The 18,084-nt window shown below is 47.0% G+C and overlaps 1 protein-coding gene across 2 annotated transcripts in view; it reads left to right on the top strand.

The window, feature by feature from the left end:
* BRINP1 (BMP/retinoic acid inducible neural specific 1) overlaps positions 1-18,084 on the top strand; it is a 171,920-nt gene that overhangs the window by 136,362 nt on the left and 17,474 nt on the right. Inside the window, exons 6-7 of one of the 2 annotated variants that reach the window (XM_045883018.2) lie at positions 5,003-5,239; positions 9,528-9,750. In XM_045883018.2, coding sequence (XP_045738974.1) covers positions 5,003-5,239; positions 9,528-9,750 — 460 coding nt within the window. The remainder of the gene's footprint in view (positions 1-5,002; positions 5,240-9,527; positions 9,751-18,084) is intronic. The other variant, XM_054509377.2, reaches the window with a different exon arrangement.

The raw sequence follows: 18,084 nt of genomic DNA, 5'->3' as shown, positions 1-18,084 counted from the left end.
AAGTTCGGCCCAGGGAATGGATTCTGTTCTGATGTGGCATACACGGGGCTGCCTAGAATTTACTGATCACTTACTTACGCTCTTGTCTTTGTCTGCTTGGGCTGCTATCACAAGTACCGTAGACTGCGTGGTTTAAACGAGAGACTTCATTTCTACCGTTCGGGAGGCTGGAAGTCTGTAGATCACGATGCTGGCAAATTCATTGTCTGGGAAAGGCACGCTCCTGGCTTGTGGACAGCTGGGTTCTCACTGTGTGTGCACACGGCCTTTCCTTCGTGGGTGTCCATGGAGGGAGAGGGAAAGAAAGAGACCTTTCCCGTCTCTTATCCTTCTTCTGTGTCCATTAATCCTATCGTGGAGGCCCACCTTTGTGACCTGATGTGAACCTAATCGCCTGCCAAGGCCCCCCCTCCTAATACCAGCACCTCAACATAGGCACGCGGGGGACACAAACATCCGCCCATAGCAGCCAGGTTCTTGCTGAGTGCTGTTTATGCTTTTCCTGCTGATGTATTCCTCGCAGCGGTCCCGGGACTTGAACTTCACAGGCAAGTAGCCTGGATTTCAGAGAGGCTGAGACATCGGCAGGGACGGCTCTGCGCCAGAGCCACCATGGGGACACTGAGGCAGGAGTTTGTCTCAGGTCCCGCTCTTTCCTGCCTCAGAGCCGGAAGGGCCCTCAAGGTCCCGGAACGCATTCACAATTCCTGGATTTGAGGCCTGAGTCTGTTACTTTGGGTGTGGGGCCTCAGGCCAGCTTTGGGCCAATTCCAACATCCTCAAAGCGTTTAGGGACAACTTTTTTTTTTTCTTTTCTTTTTTTCCAGTCGGGGTGAAAAAGAGAATAGCTGTTGAATGAAAACCCAACAAATGAGTGCCTGGAGCCTCTGCTGGGCTTGGCCTCAGTTTATACTCTGAGGGAGGGTCTGAGGGGAACAGATAAGGCCCCTGTCCCCCTGAAGCCCACTCTCTAATGGGGGAGGTGAAAAAAAATATGAAAATAAATTAATAAGACCGCTTCTGTCAGTAACTAATCGTATGATGAAAATAAAAGAAGCATTTTAATTTGGGGGATCTGGGAAGGTCTGGATTGCAAGACAAGGGGGCCATGCCGAGATCTGGGGAGAGAAGATTCTTGGCACAGGGAGGGACACGTGCAGAGACCGTGGGGAGAACAAGACCCGCACAAGGGAGGGAACGTAGAAGGGCAGGATGCCTGGTGTGTTTAAAAAAAAAAGAATATTAAGAAGAAGGAGTGAGGAAGCAAGGGGATAGAGATATCCTCCCGTGTGACAGAGAGGAGAAATCATTCCTCCTCACACAAAGACTATATGTAAAATACAAAAAAAGATTGTGAGGTGTCTGTGTTGAAGGTGAGGTGGGAGGAAGACTAAGGGACAAAGTCAGGCAAAAATCAGGAGAAGAGAACGAAGATGACGTGGATGTTCCCACATCTACATTGCCCACTCACTTCGCAGAACAGTGAAACATTCCAATTTAAAGTATAACAAGATTTTTTTTTTTTTTAAGTATAATGAGATTAGGGGGAGATATCCCATATGTTCAGCACGAGTGACTTGGTGTTCAAGTGAAACTCTCAGCTATTGCCTTCCTGGGTCTTTTGAGGCAAAATTTATATGCTCAGCAATAATGGTGGCCCATCTCTCTCTCTCTCTCTTCCTCCTCTACCCCCCACACTCTGTGTATCTTTGGGAACTGTGGGGCCAGAATATTCCACCCCAGCCGGCGGCTGTATATCTTTCAAAAAGTGGCTCCACAGGCCAAATCGCCCTCCAAGTTATTTATGACTCCCATTGAAGCCAGCAGGACTCAGGCGCCAATTTGGAGGTCAGCAATGGGCCCCTTTGTTGGACACGGGTCATCAGGAGACAGTTCCGGCGGTGACTGCTCCGTGAACCTCCGCTGCTGTCGGAATGGTTATGTAACTTTAAACAGTAATGACATTTTGCAGAAAAGTGCTTTTTAATTGCTACGTCTTCATTATTCTCTTTCAAAATTGCCCAGGAGATTCTGCCTCAGAGACAGCTCGGCATGATCTGAGTTTCCATTTTTAAAGAGCAATCAGTTTTGTGTTTCAGCTGCTCCCAGAAACCCCCCGACCCCAAACTTCATCTGTGTTCAGTTGGCATTAAATGGGGTAGGTAATACTGCCTTTTGTATCCTTGTCAAACGGAGAAATGATTTGACGCAATTTTCTAAAAATGCTCTCCCCAAATTCCTTTTGGGCTGGGACCAAGAATAGAATATTTTATCCCCTACAAAAGGGAGAAAGAAAATGATGAGCAAGCTAGAAAAATAGGACTGAGAGTATAGTCCATAGAGTTCCAACAGAAACTTAACCCCAATCCATAGACTCAGATGCCTATAGGGGATTGGGATCAGCTAAAAATAAATTTTGCTTTGGAAGCAAAAACCGTGATACAGATAAAATGACTCAATAATGCATAGTCTGAAAGAATTGGAGACTTAGCTGACAAGGGACTCTATTGCTTGATGTGTTTGGCCCCATCTTTTGGTGTCTCTGTCATCACCCTCTTATCCGGTGAGCCCTCCCCAGCCGTCGCTTCTTGCGGACCCCTTGCCCACTGGTGTGGAGCTGACCCCCAGTCTGGCAGCCCGCAGCGCCCAAGCCCTACAGCTCCTTCTGTCCTTTAGAACATGTGGACTAATGCAGATCCGCCTTCCTGAATTGCGTACTCCCCACCACCGTGCCACTTCAACAGGCACAGAATTCTAAACTCTACGTCTTATGAAGTCTCTGCAAATAGCTCAAGACTGCCTGCTATTTTCTTCTTCTGATTAAATACCCACAGCTATTGTTCACTTATCCTGAAGGTCCTGTTGACACGTTAAAAAACGTCAGTCCCAGGAGTGATTTCATCATCATCATCATCATCATCAAAAATAGGAATGAATTGGGGCACCTGGGTGCTCAGTCGGTTAAGTGTCTGACTCTTGATTTCAGCTCAGGTCATGATCTCAAGGTTGTGGGATCGAGCCCTGCATTGGGCTCTGCGCTGAGCAGAGATTCTGCTTGAGGATTCTCTCTCTCCCTCCCCCTGCTCTCTTTTTCTCTCTCAAATAAATAAATAAATCTTTTCTTGAAAAATAGGAATGGGTAACATTTACTGTTTGCTTGCCATGTGGCAGGAACTGTTCTGGACAATTTTCAGGGATTTCTTCACTTAGCCCTCTCAACAACCTTCTGATGTAAGTACTCAAAGCATCTCCATTTTACAAAAGAAGAAGTAGAGCCTTAGACAGTTTGAGGGACTTGCCCGAGATGTGTAGGGAGTAAGGAGAGGGGCCTGACCAGCAATGCCCAGCTTTTAACTACCTCCTGGGTCCCTGCTGTAAGTCGGGCTGGAGGCACCATCTTCTTTCCCACAGTGCCCTTCTGAACACAGTCTTTTTCAGCTGCCTGATGAAGACAGGATGAAATGATGGCACTTATTTTTTTTAAATAACTTGAAAGTGAGAGAGGGGGACAAAATGTAGAAACAAAACTGTGAAGTAGAAGGAGAGAAAAGCCGAGCTTATTCAGCAAACCCCTGATGAGTAGGATGAGGAGGTGTCCCTGAAGCATGAATGAGAAAGAAATGTAATCCAGAGAACACAGTTATTTCTCACACAGTGGGTCTTTAAACATTTACCCGCATACGCATTGGTGGCTAAAACTGTCAGCAGCCCCAGATGAGGTAGAGAGAAATGTCTTAGGTGAAAGTGCTTTCGTGAATTAATCTAGCCCAGAGTTGTCCTTCTAGTTGGACACCCTAGGCCATAGTCCGTTATGGTCACATCTCAGGGGTATGTGAGTAGTGCACGTGCCCAGAGAAATCCTTCTCCATCCTCGGCTGTCAGGATTAAGACTTTGATTAGGCAAGAATAGAGAAAAGATTATGAGGTGTGGTCTGGAGTGTTCGTCCTGTAGCCTTGGGCTTGTCACTTCCCCTCCATGAGCCTTGGCCTCTTTGTGTGTAGAGCAAAGAAGAAAAAATAATAATTCTCTCTGATGTCATCCTGTACTGATATTATTTTTATGATGCACTGGTCTTATTAAATTATACCACTGTCCTTATATTACTCTTATCCTTGAAACTTACCAAAGTGTCCCCATTATCCATAGAATGAAGTCCAAATTCCTTAGCATACGATAAATGTGCCCTTTGGCACCTGCTTCCCTCTGAAACCTGTTCCCGTTAGAGCAGTGCACCCCCACGCACGCAAATTCATTTCATTCACCAGCAACTCCCAGACATACACATCTTTATTCTTGCTCTTCTTCTCTTGAGAATGTGCTTCCTGTTCTTCTTTTTGCATGAGGATCTCTTATTTACCTTTCAACCAGCCCAAATGCCGTCTCCCCTCTAAAGGCTTCCCTGCTATCCAAGCACTGTTATTTGCAGCCTTCTGCTGTCCTGTCACCTCATATGGCCTTCTCTGCTGCAGGTCTATAAAGTTATGATGATGTGTGCCCGTGTCTATCCCTGCTGATTATACTGTAAATTCCCCAAGGGCAAGGATCATGTCTTTTTTTTTTATCTCTGTAGATCTAGTGCCTAGCGCAGGACCTGTGCTTCCTAAATAGAGGTCATAAATATTTGAAGAAAGGAACACAAAAGAAATGAAGGAAATAAAAAAAAAAAACAATAATCGTGTGCTTTCAATAAGGATTTTGTCCCCAAATGGAAAAGGTGTAGGCCAGATCGGGCTCTGGCCTCAGTCCCAATGCTACGGAATAACGTGTGCCCTTCAGGGGTGGCCAAGGTCATGACCTGGAGAAGTCTAAGTAGGAGCATTGCAACTGGAGGCCTCACCAAGGGGGCCCTGTCTGGATCCAGGCAGGCCCAGAAATATTTTGGTTACAGTACACGGGGAGAAAGCTAGCGGCTTCGGATTCCTACGCATCACCTTTCAAAAGTGCTAATGAAACTTCTCCTTTAACCTTTCTTTTTTTCCCTTTCTTGCTATTCTCGAACAGGTCTTCAGATCATCTTCCCTCAGTATCTGCAAGAGAAGTTTGTCCAGTCGGCCTTGAGCTACATCATGTGCAATGGGGAGGGGGAATATGTGTGTCAGAACAGCCAATGTAAATGTCAGTGTGCGGAGGAGTTCCCACAATGCAACTGCCCCATCACCGACATCCAGATCATGGAGTACACGCTGGCCAACATGGCCAAGTCTTGGGCCGAAGCTTATAAGGACCTGGAGAATTCAGGTAGAGAACCTAGTCATACTGCATCAGTGGCCCTGAGCCAAGTCAAGGAAAGGAAACTGTCTAACTGGAATTAGGACCCTCTCTGAGGAAATAGTCAGTGACCCCAACTCTTTCACTGGGGAGGGACCAGAGCCCTGTCCATCATGGAGGAGGTACTCAGTCCGTCTCCATCAAATGGAGCCGTGGATCACATAATCGAGTTTGTGGTCCTAAGATGTATTGTCTCTAGGGTACCCAGAAGACAGAGAGAGAGTAATGCTACATAACACAGAGAAGCCTTTGGAGAATGGAGAGCCAAAAGTATCTGTGTTGATTCCTAAGTCTCTGTGTGTGTGTGTCTAAATAAGTACGTACATATGTGTAGATTTTAATACATGTACATATAGGTAGATATCCTTACAGACATAGATAGCCAAAGAATTCACAGCTTGTCAAAGCTCAAGCGACTTTTCAGGTACTTAGCTATTTCCTGCTTTTCGTGGTTAAGAAAATTCGTGGTCATGAATTTCAGGAGAAGAAAGTCAGTCTCCCAGGGCCATAAAGTGGATGAGGGGCAAAGTTGGAGCTCTGCCTCCGTGGAGCTTCTAGTGAGTGTGAAAGTCAGACATGAATCATATGACCATGCAGATAATTAGGACATTTTAATCAGGTGTGTGGAGGGGGAGGTTGAATGTGGCCAGGCGGGTCGGGCAGGTCAGGAGAGGCAAGCTGGGGAAGAGCATCTGAGATGCAGAAATCAGTGGGGGAGTGTATGTCAGCCAGTGGGAGGCCATCCTAAGGTGCCTAGCGGGGAGAGGACAGTGACATTGTTAACACGATCGTATAGGTGGGGAAAATGGGGAACATGCAGAGATGCCGAGATAGTTAGGCTTGATGTTACATTGGCTAAACGAAGAGATGGGTGTTGAGATTCAAGAGCTTTTTTTAGGTATGTTTGTTAGAGAGTTTGATGAACGCTGGTACCATTCACTGAGCTAGGACCCCTTGGGAGGTTCAGAAAAAAAGACTGTGCTCAGCGTTGGACATGAACACCTTGGGAAGCCTTGAGACTTCCAAGAAGAGATGCCAAGTAAATACTTGGCATTTAATACCAGCTCAGATATCTGCTAAATCAATGGATATATGCAGAGAGCATTACTGTTTGTTTTTTTTTTTAAAAAAAAAACAACTTAATATTCCTTAAATTTATCACAACAACTGCATTACAGCGAGTAGTGATGTTCCTGCATCCCAGAGGACGGAGGGTGCCGAGACCCAGTGTCTTCCCCAGGGTCACATCGTTAGCAAATGACAAGGTCGGTAATGGAATCCCTGATTCCAAATCCAGTGCCTGTAGCAGCTTCTGTAACTTTAATTCTTCTTTACCCCCTGGGCCTCAGTTCCCTCATCTGATAAATGAGAGGACATGTTTGTGGTTTTCATATTTGAATTTATTTAAATTTTTAGCCGAGAAAGCCTTTGATCGAACAAAATCATACCTGGGAGCCGCTGTGCACCCCAGGTGAAAGCTGAGCTCTACTGAGCTGTGTGGGAAAACCACTGGTTTCCATGAACTCTGAGCCCCCAGCCAGCTTGCGGAGCCCGCAATGCACGAGCGATTCCGCTCTCCTGCAGCTCGCATGGAGCTGGGACCTCCCTATGAACCTGCACCCATCAGTCCATTTAAAATCCCAGGGATTCAGAGACGAGAGGCTCATGATGGAAATGTGTTACGACCATTATTTGGCCTCAAACAAGAGAAGCATTTGATAAAATGCTTTTGCAGAGAGATTCCACCGATTGCTAAAAAGCAGAGGGGAACATCGGCTCTGTGCACAAGGAGTAAGGATCCTTAGCATCTAATCCTATTCCCAAGGAAGAGAAGCCACTTCCAGTGAGTGGGTCAGGAGCCACAGCTGAGAGGCTGCAGAAACGATTTCCGTGGCACACTTTCTCCCCATGATAGCACACCCTCGCTCCAGATACCCTGTACTTATCCATTTGGAATGGTTTTACCCATTAAGACAAATCCACCCATCTCCACTTGTATCGGTGGCTTGTGCGTGTGTGTTTTCCTCCTTTTCATTTCAGGCAATGGCCTAAATGCCCCAGCCAACCAGGGACTTTGGGGGGATTAATGACCAGCCAAAAGGGAAGAGCCCATGATTCCTTCATGGTCAGAGCACTGGTGGTCAAATAGAACCAGCCTAGTTTACACACCCAAATGGGGGTCTGTCTACACCTCCCTTATTGGGAGGGAACCGTTCTACTTCTAGTCCAGAAAATTAAATCATTTTAACTTTTAAATTATACATCCCTATCTGACCCAAATTCAGGTTCATTGAAACGACTGTTCTGTCCTTCGAGGTCAACAGAGCCTTCCGCAGCAGGGTGGCATTTCTTCCACGGGGGCAGGGGTGGGCAGCCAAAGAGCATAGAGTCATTAGGGCCAGCCCCCTGCCTCCAGCCAGCTCCCCAAATAAATCAGTCAGCACAGTCGTCTGATACCCTTCCAATCCTACGTCGCCATGCATCCCCTGAACACTTTCTGTTCGTCGACAACTATTCTGGCAGAGGCAGTCCAATGTCACTCTCTCAAGATTTGCATGGGGTGCCAGGATAGCTGTTTGACAGATGGGGAAACTGAGGTATTGAAAGCATGATGGTCCTACAGCTGCTCAGGGGCCGAGATACGGTTCGGTCTCCTGCATGTCCTGCTGTCAGTGACGTGCCGGAAGTTTCGTGGGAGTCCCGAGAGTCCTGTTTTCAGCACCTTTTATTTATTTATGTTTCTCCCAATATACTGGTTCTCCTTATGTGTTGAGAGTAAGCGTATAATGCTGAGTAAGAGCATAAGATTCAGAGCCTGGCTAGAGTTCTAATTCTGCCATTTACTGGCTGTGTGACCTTGGGAAGTCAACTGACTTCTCTGTGTCCTAGTTTCTATAAAAGGAGGCACTAAAAGTACCCACCTCATAGGTTTGCTGTAAAATCACTTATATGGGTTAGGTGTTTCAGACTGAGGATGGTGCTTGTTGAAAGCTATGTAGGCATTTTTAAAAATAAATGAAAGCCTAATGGACCTGAAATTTCCTTGTAGGTTTTATAACACGAAGTGAAAGTACTAACTTGCAAATACATATATGTATATATAAATATAAATATATATATTTTACATATATACATATATGTAAAATATATATATATATATATCCCTAAGCATTTAGCTTTTTTTCCCCTGCAATATGATCAACTTCTTAATTCTTTTCCCAATAGTGGGGGGTGGGGATGGGGCAAGGGTGAATATTATATTAAAAAAAAACGATGGCTCTGATTTGCATCCTGCCTCTTGTCACTTGCAGGCTGTTCTACCTTCATAAAATCATTTCCCCACTCTGGGCCTCAGTTTCCCTCTGTGCGGAACCAGAAAGCTGGCCTAGAGAACCTCTGAGGCCGTGTCAAATTGTAGCAAATACTGAAACTCTGAAACACAGAACCACACACTGAGGCAGAAGACTTCCCCCCAGAGACCCAGGATTTGCCCCCATCTCGTCAGCTGGGGTGTCCCCAAAATGGGACGTGACATGAAAGGGCACACTGACAACCTCCGGCATGACTGGATCACACAGTGGGGAGCTTGACCCACCGCAGTTCTCCCTCAACCCTGCGGATGACACGAGTTGGTGCTAATACACAAACCTTTAGCACCTGTCACTCACGACCTTCCTGTATGTCTCAGTGAGAGCAGGCGCAGGACCTTGAGCATTTAGCTGGCAATGGTATCAGTCCAGGGTCTGTTAATACGGTTTTCATCGTATTTGTGTTTCCAGCTTTATTTTTTTAACTTCATTTTGTTTTATTGTTTTATTATGTACAATGAGTCCAGCTTTATTTTTATAGCTCCCATTCTATTGAAAGCATGTGATGGAGATTTCCTAATGCAGAATTGGATAAAAAAAAAAAAGTGGTTTAATTGATTCAAAGAAAATATTAAGTAAAAAGAAGTACAAATGAGATGTGACTGTCATTCTCAAGCTGGCATTCAGATGACCGGAGTTTGGGAAGCCCTGTTTTCTGTGGGGATGCAGGCAGCAGATTCACTCCCGTGAGAGCAAAGGAAAAGGACCCTCCCTGAAAGTGGAGTGGTCAGAGCAGAGTGGGCTGGAGCAGCAGTGTCCGTGGGCCTCCAAGGAGGACGTTTTATTTGCAAACCCGCTGTGTTGGTAGGTGGGGCTGAGCATGAGAGGCGACCTCAGATGGGGGCTGCCCCACGCTCAGCCCTTCTCTCTCGGCCTTTGTCTCTTGCTAGATGAGTTTAAATCCTTTATGAAGCGTCTCCCCAGCAACCACTTCCTGACCATCGGGAGCATCCATCAGCACTGGGGCAACGACTGGGACCTGCAGAACCGTTACAAACTCCTGCAGAGCACCACCGAGGCCCAGAGGCAGAAGATCCAGCGCACGGCCCGCAAACTCTTCGGTCTCAGCGTTCGCTGCCGCCACAATCCCAACCACCAGCTGCCCCGGGAGAGGTAAGTGCGGCCCCCACCTGCCGCCTCTGCAGGCTCAGGCCCGGTGCTAGCTTCGTCCCCTCGTTGCCCCGGGGGGTGCCGGGCGGAGGGTGTACCTGCCGGTGGCCCTCCGGGCCCTGTTTGGTCCAGACCGACCGTTTTCTGGATCGTCTCTGGCTTCTCTGCTACGGTACTGGCTATCCCTGGATTTCTCGCTGTTTCCTGAATATGCCCTGAACTCCCAGCCTCTGCGTTCTGTCTGATCCATCAGACTGTGGAAGGGAACCGACCCTAGCCCTGACTGCCATGTGACATTCTTCTCGTTGCTTACAGTGTATTATCTATTTAATTTTAAAATTACTCGACAAGGCAGATTTTAGCATCCCCATCTTCCGTGGTGAAGACACCTGGTTAACTCATCAGTCAGCTAGGAATGGAGGGCCTTTGATCGGGGCCTGGAGTCAGTAGAACAAACAAGGCACAGACCATGAACAATTTAAGGAGGCCCTCCGTGGTTGGGTCCTGGGAGTGCAAGGTTCTCACCTGAGAGTGAGAGCCTCCTTAAATGCCTGGATGCCTCACCTGCCTCCCTCTGGGCTGCAAGACCAAAGCTCCCTGGTCTTCATGGTTTATTTACTCTCTCTGGAACCCGTCAGGAAGGAGCCGGGATTCAAATCCAGGCCTTTCGGACTCCACTCTCCCAGGGCATGTATGAGCTGCCCCTGGGTGTTTCCTCTAGCAGGCCCACAAAGGGGTCACTAGCCAGCAGAAGGCAGGCTTGGGGGCTGCGCACCCAGCTTCAACCAGCGCAGTGCTGTCTTTATTCATTCCATGTGTGGAGGTTAGGGGATCAGCTTTATTCAGAGAAAAGAGGTCCACTCCATAAAAGAGTAAGGCTGAGGAGGGCCCGGGTGGCTCAGTAGGTTAAGCGTCTGTCTCTTGGTTTCGGCTCAGGTCCTGATCTCCTGGCTCCTGAGATCAAGCCCTGGGTTGGGCTCTGCCCTCCGCAGGAGTCTCTCCCTCTGCCCCTTCCCGTGCTTGCTCTCTTTCTCTCTCTCTCAAATAAATAAATCTTTTAAAAAAATAAATAGAAGAGTAAGGCTAAGTCACATTTCCTTAACAAGTTCACTGTCAGCCACGTGTTTTTATATATATGATTGTTACGCCCATTGTGCAGATCAAAGAACAAGCACAGAGAGGTCAAGTAATTGGTACAGAACTACAATGTACATCAGCAGGTCTCAGCTGGAGATGATTGTGTCCCCAGAGAACAGTTAGAAATGTCTGAAGACATTTCTGAGTATCATAATGGTGTGGGCATGCTACTGCTCAGGGCAGTCCCCACACAAAAGAATTACCCTTCTCCAAAAAGTCAGCGGTGCTGAGGTTTGGAAGCGCTGCCGTAAGAGGAAGAGACAAGCTCCCCTGGCTCTATGATTCTAAATACTGTGTTCTTCATCATCCAGCTCCACAGGTACTCCAAGATTAAAGACCACTACACTCTCCTAAAACATCTCCCTCATTCCAACCACCTCCGTGCACCCACTCGTCTTCCTCTTATTTTTTCAGACTCTGATCAAATGTTGCCTCCTCCATGAAGTCTTTCTTGATTGCACCAGCCAATCCAGAAAGCTCCTTATTCCAAATCCATCTACATTACTTTAAAGCGCCTGCCCGTCTTCCCTATTTCTTCACTATGAAATCTCCTCCTTATACACTTATCTGTGCTCATCTCTGTTTTTCCCATTCCTTCCAACTCCGAACCCATTGCTTCGCACCTAGTTTATGAACCAAATAGGATTTGCTCTGCCCGTTGCTCACTTGTTGCAGTGCCCCAAGAGCAGGAACTAGGAAAGGGGTCCAGTCACAAAATGGCTTCCTTGTCATCTGCAGCCCGTGCCCAAACCGCCACCATGCGCGAGTGCCTAAAGGAGATTCCATCTAGGCTTCTGTCATGTGACCTGCCTCAGGCACAGTGCGGGGTTCAGAAATGAGCACAGTAAACAGTGCTGTGAAGGATGTCTTTCAGAGGAGGGGTTCTGTTAGCAATCACGAAAAGCTCCATATATATATAAATTAGCTTGGCAGGGCTGCCATAGCAAAGTACCACAGACTGAGTGGTTTAGACACCAGAAATTTATTTTCTCATAGTTCTGGAGGCTGGAAGTCTGAGATTGATGTGTCAGCAGAGTTGATTTCTTCTCAGTCCTCTCTCTTTGGTTATACATGGCCACCTCCTCCCTGTGTCCTCACATGGCTTTCCCTCTGTGCTTCTCTGTGTCCCAATCTCTTCTTCTTATAAGGACACCAGTCCTATTGGGTTGAGGCTCACCTCAATGACCTAATGTTAACTTAATTACCTCTTCAAAGTCCGTTTCTCTCCTCAGAGGAATGGGAAGAACACCAGACAGAATCAGGGGGCTAGACCGAGGTCCTGCCTTCCCATTAGCGAGCTGTGAGACCTTCAGCAAATCACCTCCCTATTCTGAGTGCAGATGTCCACATCTCTTGCCGTGCAAGCTGTCAGGCTAGAAATGTCCTGTTGCCACCAGCAGCTTCAAACGAAGAACTCACAGTGTTGCCTTCTCTCCTCCTGAGATGAGAAACCTTGCCCTAATCACAGCATCCCTCCTCTACTCACCTGGGGAGGGTGTCCAGAATTCCACCTCGGCAAGTCAGTCAATTATGTTCATTTAACAAGTATTGAATGCTGGGTACTGGGGGGTGCCGGGCGCAGAAACTCGGCTCCGCGTGGATTCCTCTGAAGCCTTCCCAGGAGAGCTGAACCTCCTTGCCGGTTGTGAGCTGCTCCCTGACATCCGAATCGGAGCCCTTAATGAGTGTTTCTCACACCGGCAGGCAGCGCACCTCCCCGCCACGGACTGGTGTCAGACAAAGGTGCTAACACAGGGGACCTTGGGCCACCGGGGCTGAGCGAGCTGGAATTTGCAAATGAGGCCATTGCTCTGCTGTAATTTGTCTGTGAGCCGGGCTCCAGGGGAGAGGAGTCCACCAAGCAGATGCCATCGCTCCCATGGGTCAGAGGGATTTTTACATGCGTCGCGGAGGGCTGGTGGTGTCGAGGCAGGGGTGGGACAGGGAAAGAGCATGGGGCTTTAACCACACACGGACTGGGTCCACATCCTGGCTCCATCGTTCACCAGCCACGAGGCTCTCTGTCAGTCCCTGCACCTCCCCGGCGACATGGGTTAATAACCTTTGCCTTCGGGTTAAGTATGAGGACGAAGATTGAAAAATTTTAAGAAACCTATAAAATGTCTGGCTCCATTAAGAGAGGGGTCGGTGGGGGGGGGGCAGAGAGAAAGAGGGTGCTGTCACTTTATATATGTATTCTAAAGGCCAGGCACTGTTCTAAGCACCTTAGATGAATTAGCTCATTTCGGCCTCACTGCAACCTTAGGAACTAGGTACTTTCACTATCTTACTATTTCTATTTTACAGGTAAAGGAATTGAGGCACAGAGAGTTTAATAATATACCCAAGGCCAATAAATATTAATTATTTTATTGTTACTTCGAAGAGGTGTTTACCTATAAAATTAAGTGGTCAGTCAAGTCTAGGTAATCGGGGCTTAGTTTTAAGGCATCCTGGAACCTTAACACGGGGCTGGAAGGCAAAAGGGGTACATTCTGGTTATCCAGTGCCACCAACAAACTCACCCCAAGACTTAGTGGCTCAAAACAACACTTTATTATCAACTGTCATGATTTTTTAGGTTGACAGGGGCACAGCCGGGGGTCTCTCAAGTCGGCCGGGGCCGAGCTCCTTTGAGGGCTTGACTGGACTGGACGTCATGCCCACGGCTGGCAGACTGCTGGCTCTCGGCTGGGAGCTCAGTGGAGGCTGCCGGGCAGACTGCCTACACGTGCCCTGTCCATGTGGTCCAGGCTTCTGGCAGTGCGACAGCATATTCAGACCAAAAGGAAGCTGTTCGACTTCTTCTGTCTTAGCTCTGGATGTCAGAGTCCATTCTGCCATATTCTGTGGGCCAAAGTCCAGCCCAGATTCAAGGGAGTGAATATTGGGGGCTGTGGGTCTTTGGGGGCAGAGGGAATCGTTTTTGGAGATAAAATGAGTGTAAGTAGAGCTTAGAGGTGACCATCTTATATGTAGGGCAAATAAGATTAATTATAAAACGATAACAGCCTCTTACTGAGCAGCTATTATAACAAGCAGGAGAGGGCGCCTGGGTGGCTCAGTCGTTAAGCGTCTGCCTTCGGCTCAGGTCATGATCCCAGGGTCCTGGGATCGAGTCCCACATCGGGCTCCCTGCTCCTTGGGAGCCTGCTTCTCCCTCTCCCACTCCCCCTGCTTGTGTTCCTGCTCTCGCTATCTCTCTCTCTGTCAAATAAATAAAAGTCTTTAAACAAACAAACAAACAAACAAACAAGCAGGAGAGCTGGCTAAGTATAGAGATTCTAGAGTCAGACTGCCTGGGTTCACAGCCCAGGTTGGTCAACAGCTTATCCTGTAACCCTGGGGAAGTTAGCACCAGCTTTGAGCCTCAGTTTTCTCATATGTAAAATGGGGCTAATAATAGCGCCAACGTCTTAAGGCTGTTTTGAAGATTAGATGCTTTAACCCACGTAAAATGCTTAGAACGGTGTCTGCCACATGGAAAACACACAATATATGTCAGCTATTTTCCTTATTGTTATTTTTACCAGGCACTGGTATTTTGCATGTAAGTTAGTTAGCCCATGGTAATACTCAACAAGTCTAAGTGTTGGTAATGATGACATATTTTATTATATATATATATATATATATATATATATATATATATATATATATACTATCTCTACAAAGTTGATTGCCTTATAGATGAGGGAACTGATGAGGCAGAGATGTAAATAACTTGCCCAAGGTCACAGGGCAGGTAAGTGGCAGTATTTGAACTGTCTTGCTCTCTCATTGGTGGGCTTGCTGGTCAAGGGCTGGTGCAGGCTCTGAGCAGTGTGCAGAGGCAGAGACACCGTGGTTTGAGTGTATGATGATACCAAATGCAGGGTTAGTCATTAAGGTCATGGGGGTGGTGATGGATTGGGATTAGAATTTTATAGGCTGGAATGTAGTGTGCTGAGATTTAGGAAATGGCCCCAGCCATGGAACCCTGAATCATCAATTCTGGAGCCCAGGCAGACGACCTTATCAGGCAGCAGCAAATCGTCCCATTTTATGAGTATCCAGGAAGTTAAGGCACAGAGATGTTAACTGACTTGCTGGAAATCACACCGCAGGTAAGAGGCAGGATTCAAACCCTGGCAGTCCTTTCCTGTAACCTCTTGGCTCTCCTACCTGTTGCCGAGGATGATGGCCCAGGGCGTTCAGATCCCCTGCCTAGACTACGAACTGCATGATGATGGAAATCACTCCACTCTCCTTGCAAAGAAGGGAAGGAGGACAGAGGGATGGAGAGAGGGAGGGAGAAAGGAAAAAAAAAGAGGAAGGTAGGAAGGAAAGGAGGGAAGAAGGGAGAAGGGTGAGCATAAAGCAGCAGGCTTCCGTGCAATTCCATAAACGTTGACTGACCACCTGGCCTCCCGGCCCAACACCAGACCCTGGAAGGCACTTAAAGAAACAAGCAACAGGGCATTTGTCCTCAAAACATCATTATTTAACGGCAGGGTGTGCTTTTGAAAAGGACACAGCTTTGAACCAGAGGGCCTGAGTTCAGGTTGCGGCTCTGCCCTGTATGGGCTTGCATGGGCCACATTAAATCCATAGTGGGTCTGTAGCAGGTGCCAGAGGACACGGGGTGCAAAATGTGTGCCTTGTGGGGGCAGGTGGAGGCTGAGCAGTGAACGATGACACCTCACCTTTCACCAGAGCAGCTCTTTATATCCATTTTCTTTTTTTTTTTTTAAGATTTTATTTACTTATTTGACAGAGAGAGAGACACAGCGAGAGAGGGAACACAAGCAGGGGGAGTGGGAGAGGGAGAAGCAGGCTTCCCACCAAGCAGGGAGCCCGATGTGGGGCTCCATCCCAGGACCCTGGGATCATGACCTGAGCAGAAGGCAGACGCTTAACGACTTCCATTTTCTTTATGGGAAGTCTGAATTCGAACTCACTTGGGAAAATAAGGGGATCTTTTTTCCTTTACACAATTTGAAAACAACTGGACTCCTTTACCTTGAGGTCTTGCCCAACTGTAGGAGAAATACGACTCAGAGAGACTGAGAGAATCACAGTTCAACTCCAAAATATTGATATAAGATCAGTAATTAAATCTTAGTCAGTTTTAATGAGTAGCCTGTAGTTCAGACTAAGATCTTTTGCCCCAAATTACCATGGCCTTTTAAAAAAAGATTTTATTTATTTGACAGAGGGCAGGAGAGAGAGTGAGAGAAAGCACAAGCAGGGGGAGCAGCAGAGGGAGAGGGAGAAATAGGCTCCCCACTGAGCAGGGAGCCTGATGCAGGGCTCGATCCCAGGACCCTGGGATCATGACCTGAGCTGAAGGCAGCCGCTTAGCCAACTGAGCCACCCAGGCGCCCCTACAATGGGCTTTAAACCGTGTCTCCCAGAATCTATTGTACCCCCTTTCCAATCTATGTTCCACGAGACGGTCAGAATTATTGCTTAAGAAGCAAATTCAGTCTTGCTGCATCCCTGCTTAAAGCCTTTGGTAACTAATCACCGCTCTTAGGAGGAAGAGCAAAATCTTAAACTGACCTAGAGGTCTGCCACAATCTGGCCCCTGCCTACCTCCTCCCTCTCTGTTGCATGTCTCTGCTTGGCTGTCACGGCTGCAACCCCGCTAATCTTTCATTTCACTAAATGCGCATGCTTCCTCCCACTCCCACTGAGCTTCACACAGGCTCTTCCCTCTTTCTGGAATGTTCTCTCCTTTTCCTCCACGGCAGTAGCTTCTGCATGTCTTTCAGATCTCGGCTCTGAAGGCTGTGTTCCTTGAATTGAAAGGGTGTTGGGGCCTATTTGATATGCTTTCCTAACATCCTGACTTCCCAAATGAAGCCCCAAACTTCAGTTAACTTTAACACCTTTGCTTATCTATTTATTAAAGCCTATCTGTCTTATGAGACCAACAGCTCCAGGCAAGTGTCTGTAACCACGTTCTTGACCACTTTAACACCCTAATCTCCTAGCATGGGAATTGCCACACAGTAGCTATTCAAAAAACATTGTTCACTGAAGGGACAAATAAATTATTTTCTACTTGGAATGGGTTCCCCAAGGCATGGCAACATAATATTTTACAATTGTGTCCCATTGCCATATAAATAATTTAAGGATTTTTTCCACATATACTGTGTATGGTTAGATTGTCTTCCTCATTCATAAGTGAAGAAAATGAGGCCAGAGGGGGTGAAGTGACTTGTCTAAGGTCACTCAGGGAATTCGTGAATACACCAGGATTAAAACCGAGGCTCTCAGACTGTGACAGTCCAAGCAGTATGGTCAGATGGAAACTGCAGATGGAGATTGTCTTCAGCTGACCTGGATCCAAATCCTGAAAGTATCTCTTGCTACCTATGTGACTTTGTGAAATGTACCTTATCGAAGAAAAAGAGGAAAAAGAAACAAAGAACAAAAGGGGGACAAAAATAGGCACGTCCCAGAGTCTATGAAATTCAATGAGATGAAGAAAAATCCCTAGCGCTGAGTAGGTACTTAATGTCACTGTGATTTGGTATTTCTTTGCTGCATACTGTCACCTGATTTTTGTAGAGGTTAGAGTATTATAAGGCAAAGCAGATCCATGGCACTTTAACTTGAGGGTGGGCAATATAATTATTGGCGTTTTCCGATGACTCTTGGTCTTTGGTTTATTTTTACTTCTCATATTCACATGGCCTTGACCCAGCAGTCCAGTCCGGGCCTTCCCCAAGCACAATGTGATTATGCATTGTTGAGATGAAAATCTCTTGGGGGCGTCCCTCCAACCCTGGGGCCATAGCTTCTGAACCCACGTCAGCTTTTAACATATTTCCTGCTCCACAGGGTGTTTAATTGGTGTCTATGGAAAGATTCTGGCTACCAAGATAATCGTTAGCCCTATTATGGTGACCCTCCGTTTCCGCACTGGTTTTGATTCTTCTCTGAACCCTATACTTAACTCGCCTCGGGATTTAATCTCCATAGACTCCTGCAGTGAAGCAGAGGGATAGGACTTCTTATATTTTATTGAAGTCAGGTTCAGTTTATTAGACAGTCTCTGCTCTGCTACTTATTACATGTGTGACCTCCACAAATCTCTAAACCTCCCTGAGCCCTCTGTTTCCTCATCTGTACGCTCAGGATAATAAGAATAGCTACCCCGTAGAGCTGACGTCCCAGTCAATTTATAGGATATATGTGAAAACTCTT

The sequence above is a fragment of the Mirounga angustirostris genome, unplaced genomic scaffold, assembly GCF_029215605.1.
Source record: "Mirounga angustirostris isolate CCGP_5_RB_7025 unplaced genomic scaffold, mMirAng1.0.hap1 SCAF_15, whole genome shotgun sequence".
In the NCBI taxonomy this organism is placed as follows: Eukaryota; Metazoa; Chordata; class Mammalia; order Carnivora; family Phocidae; genus Mirounga; species Mirounga angustirostris.
This window is presented reverse-complemented; position numbering and strand designations above follow the sequence as displayed.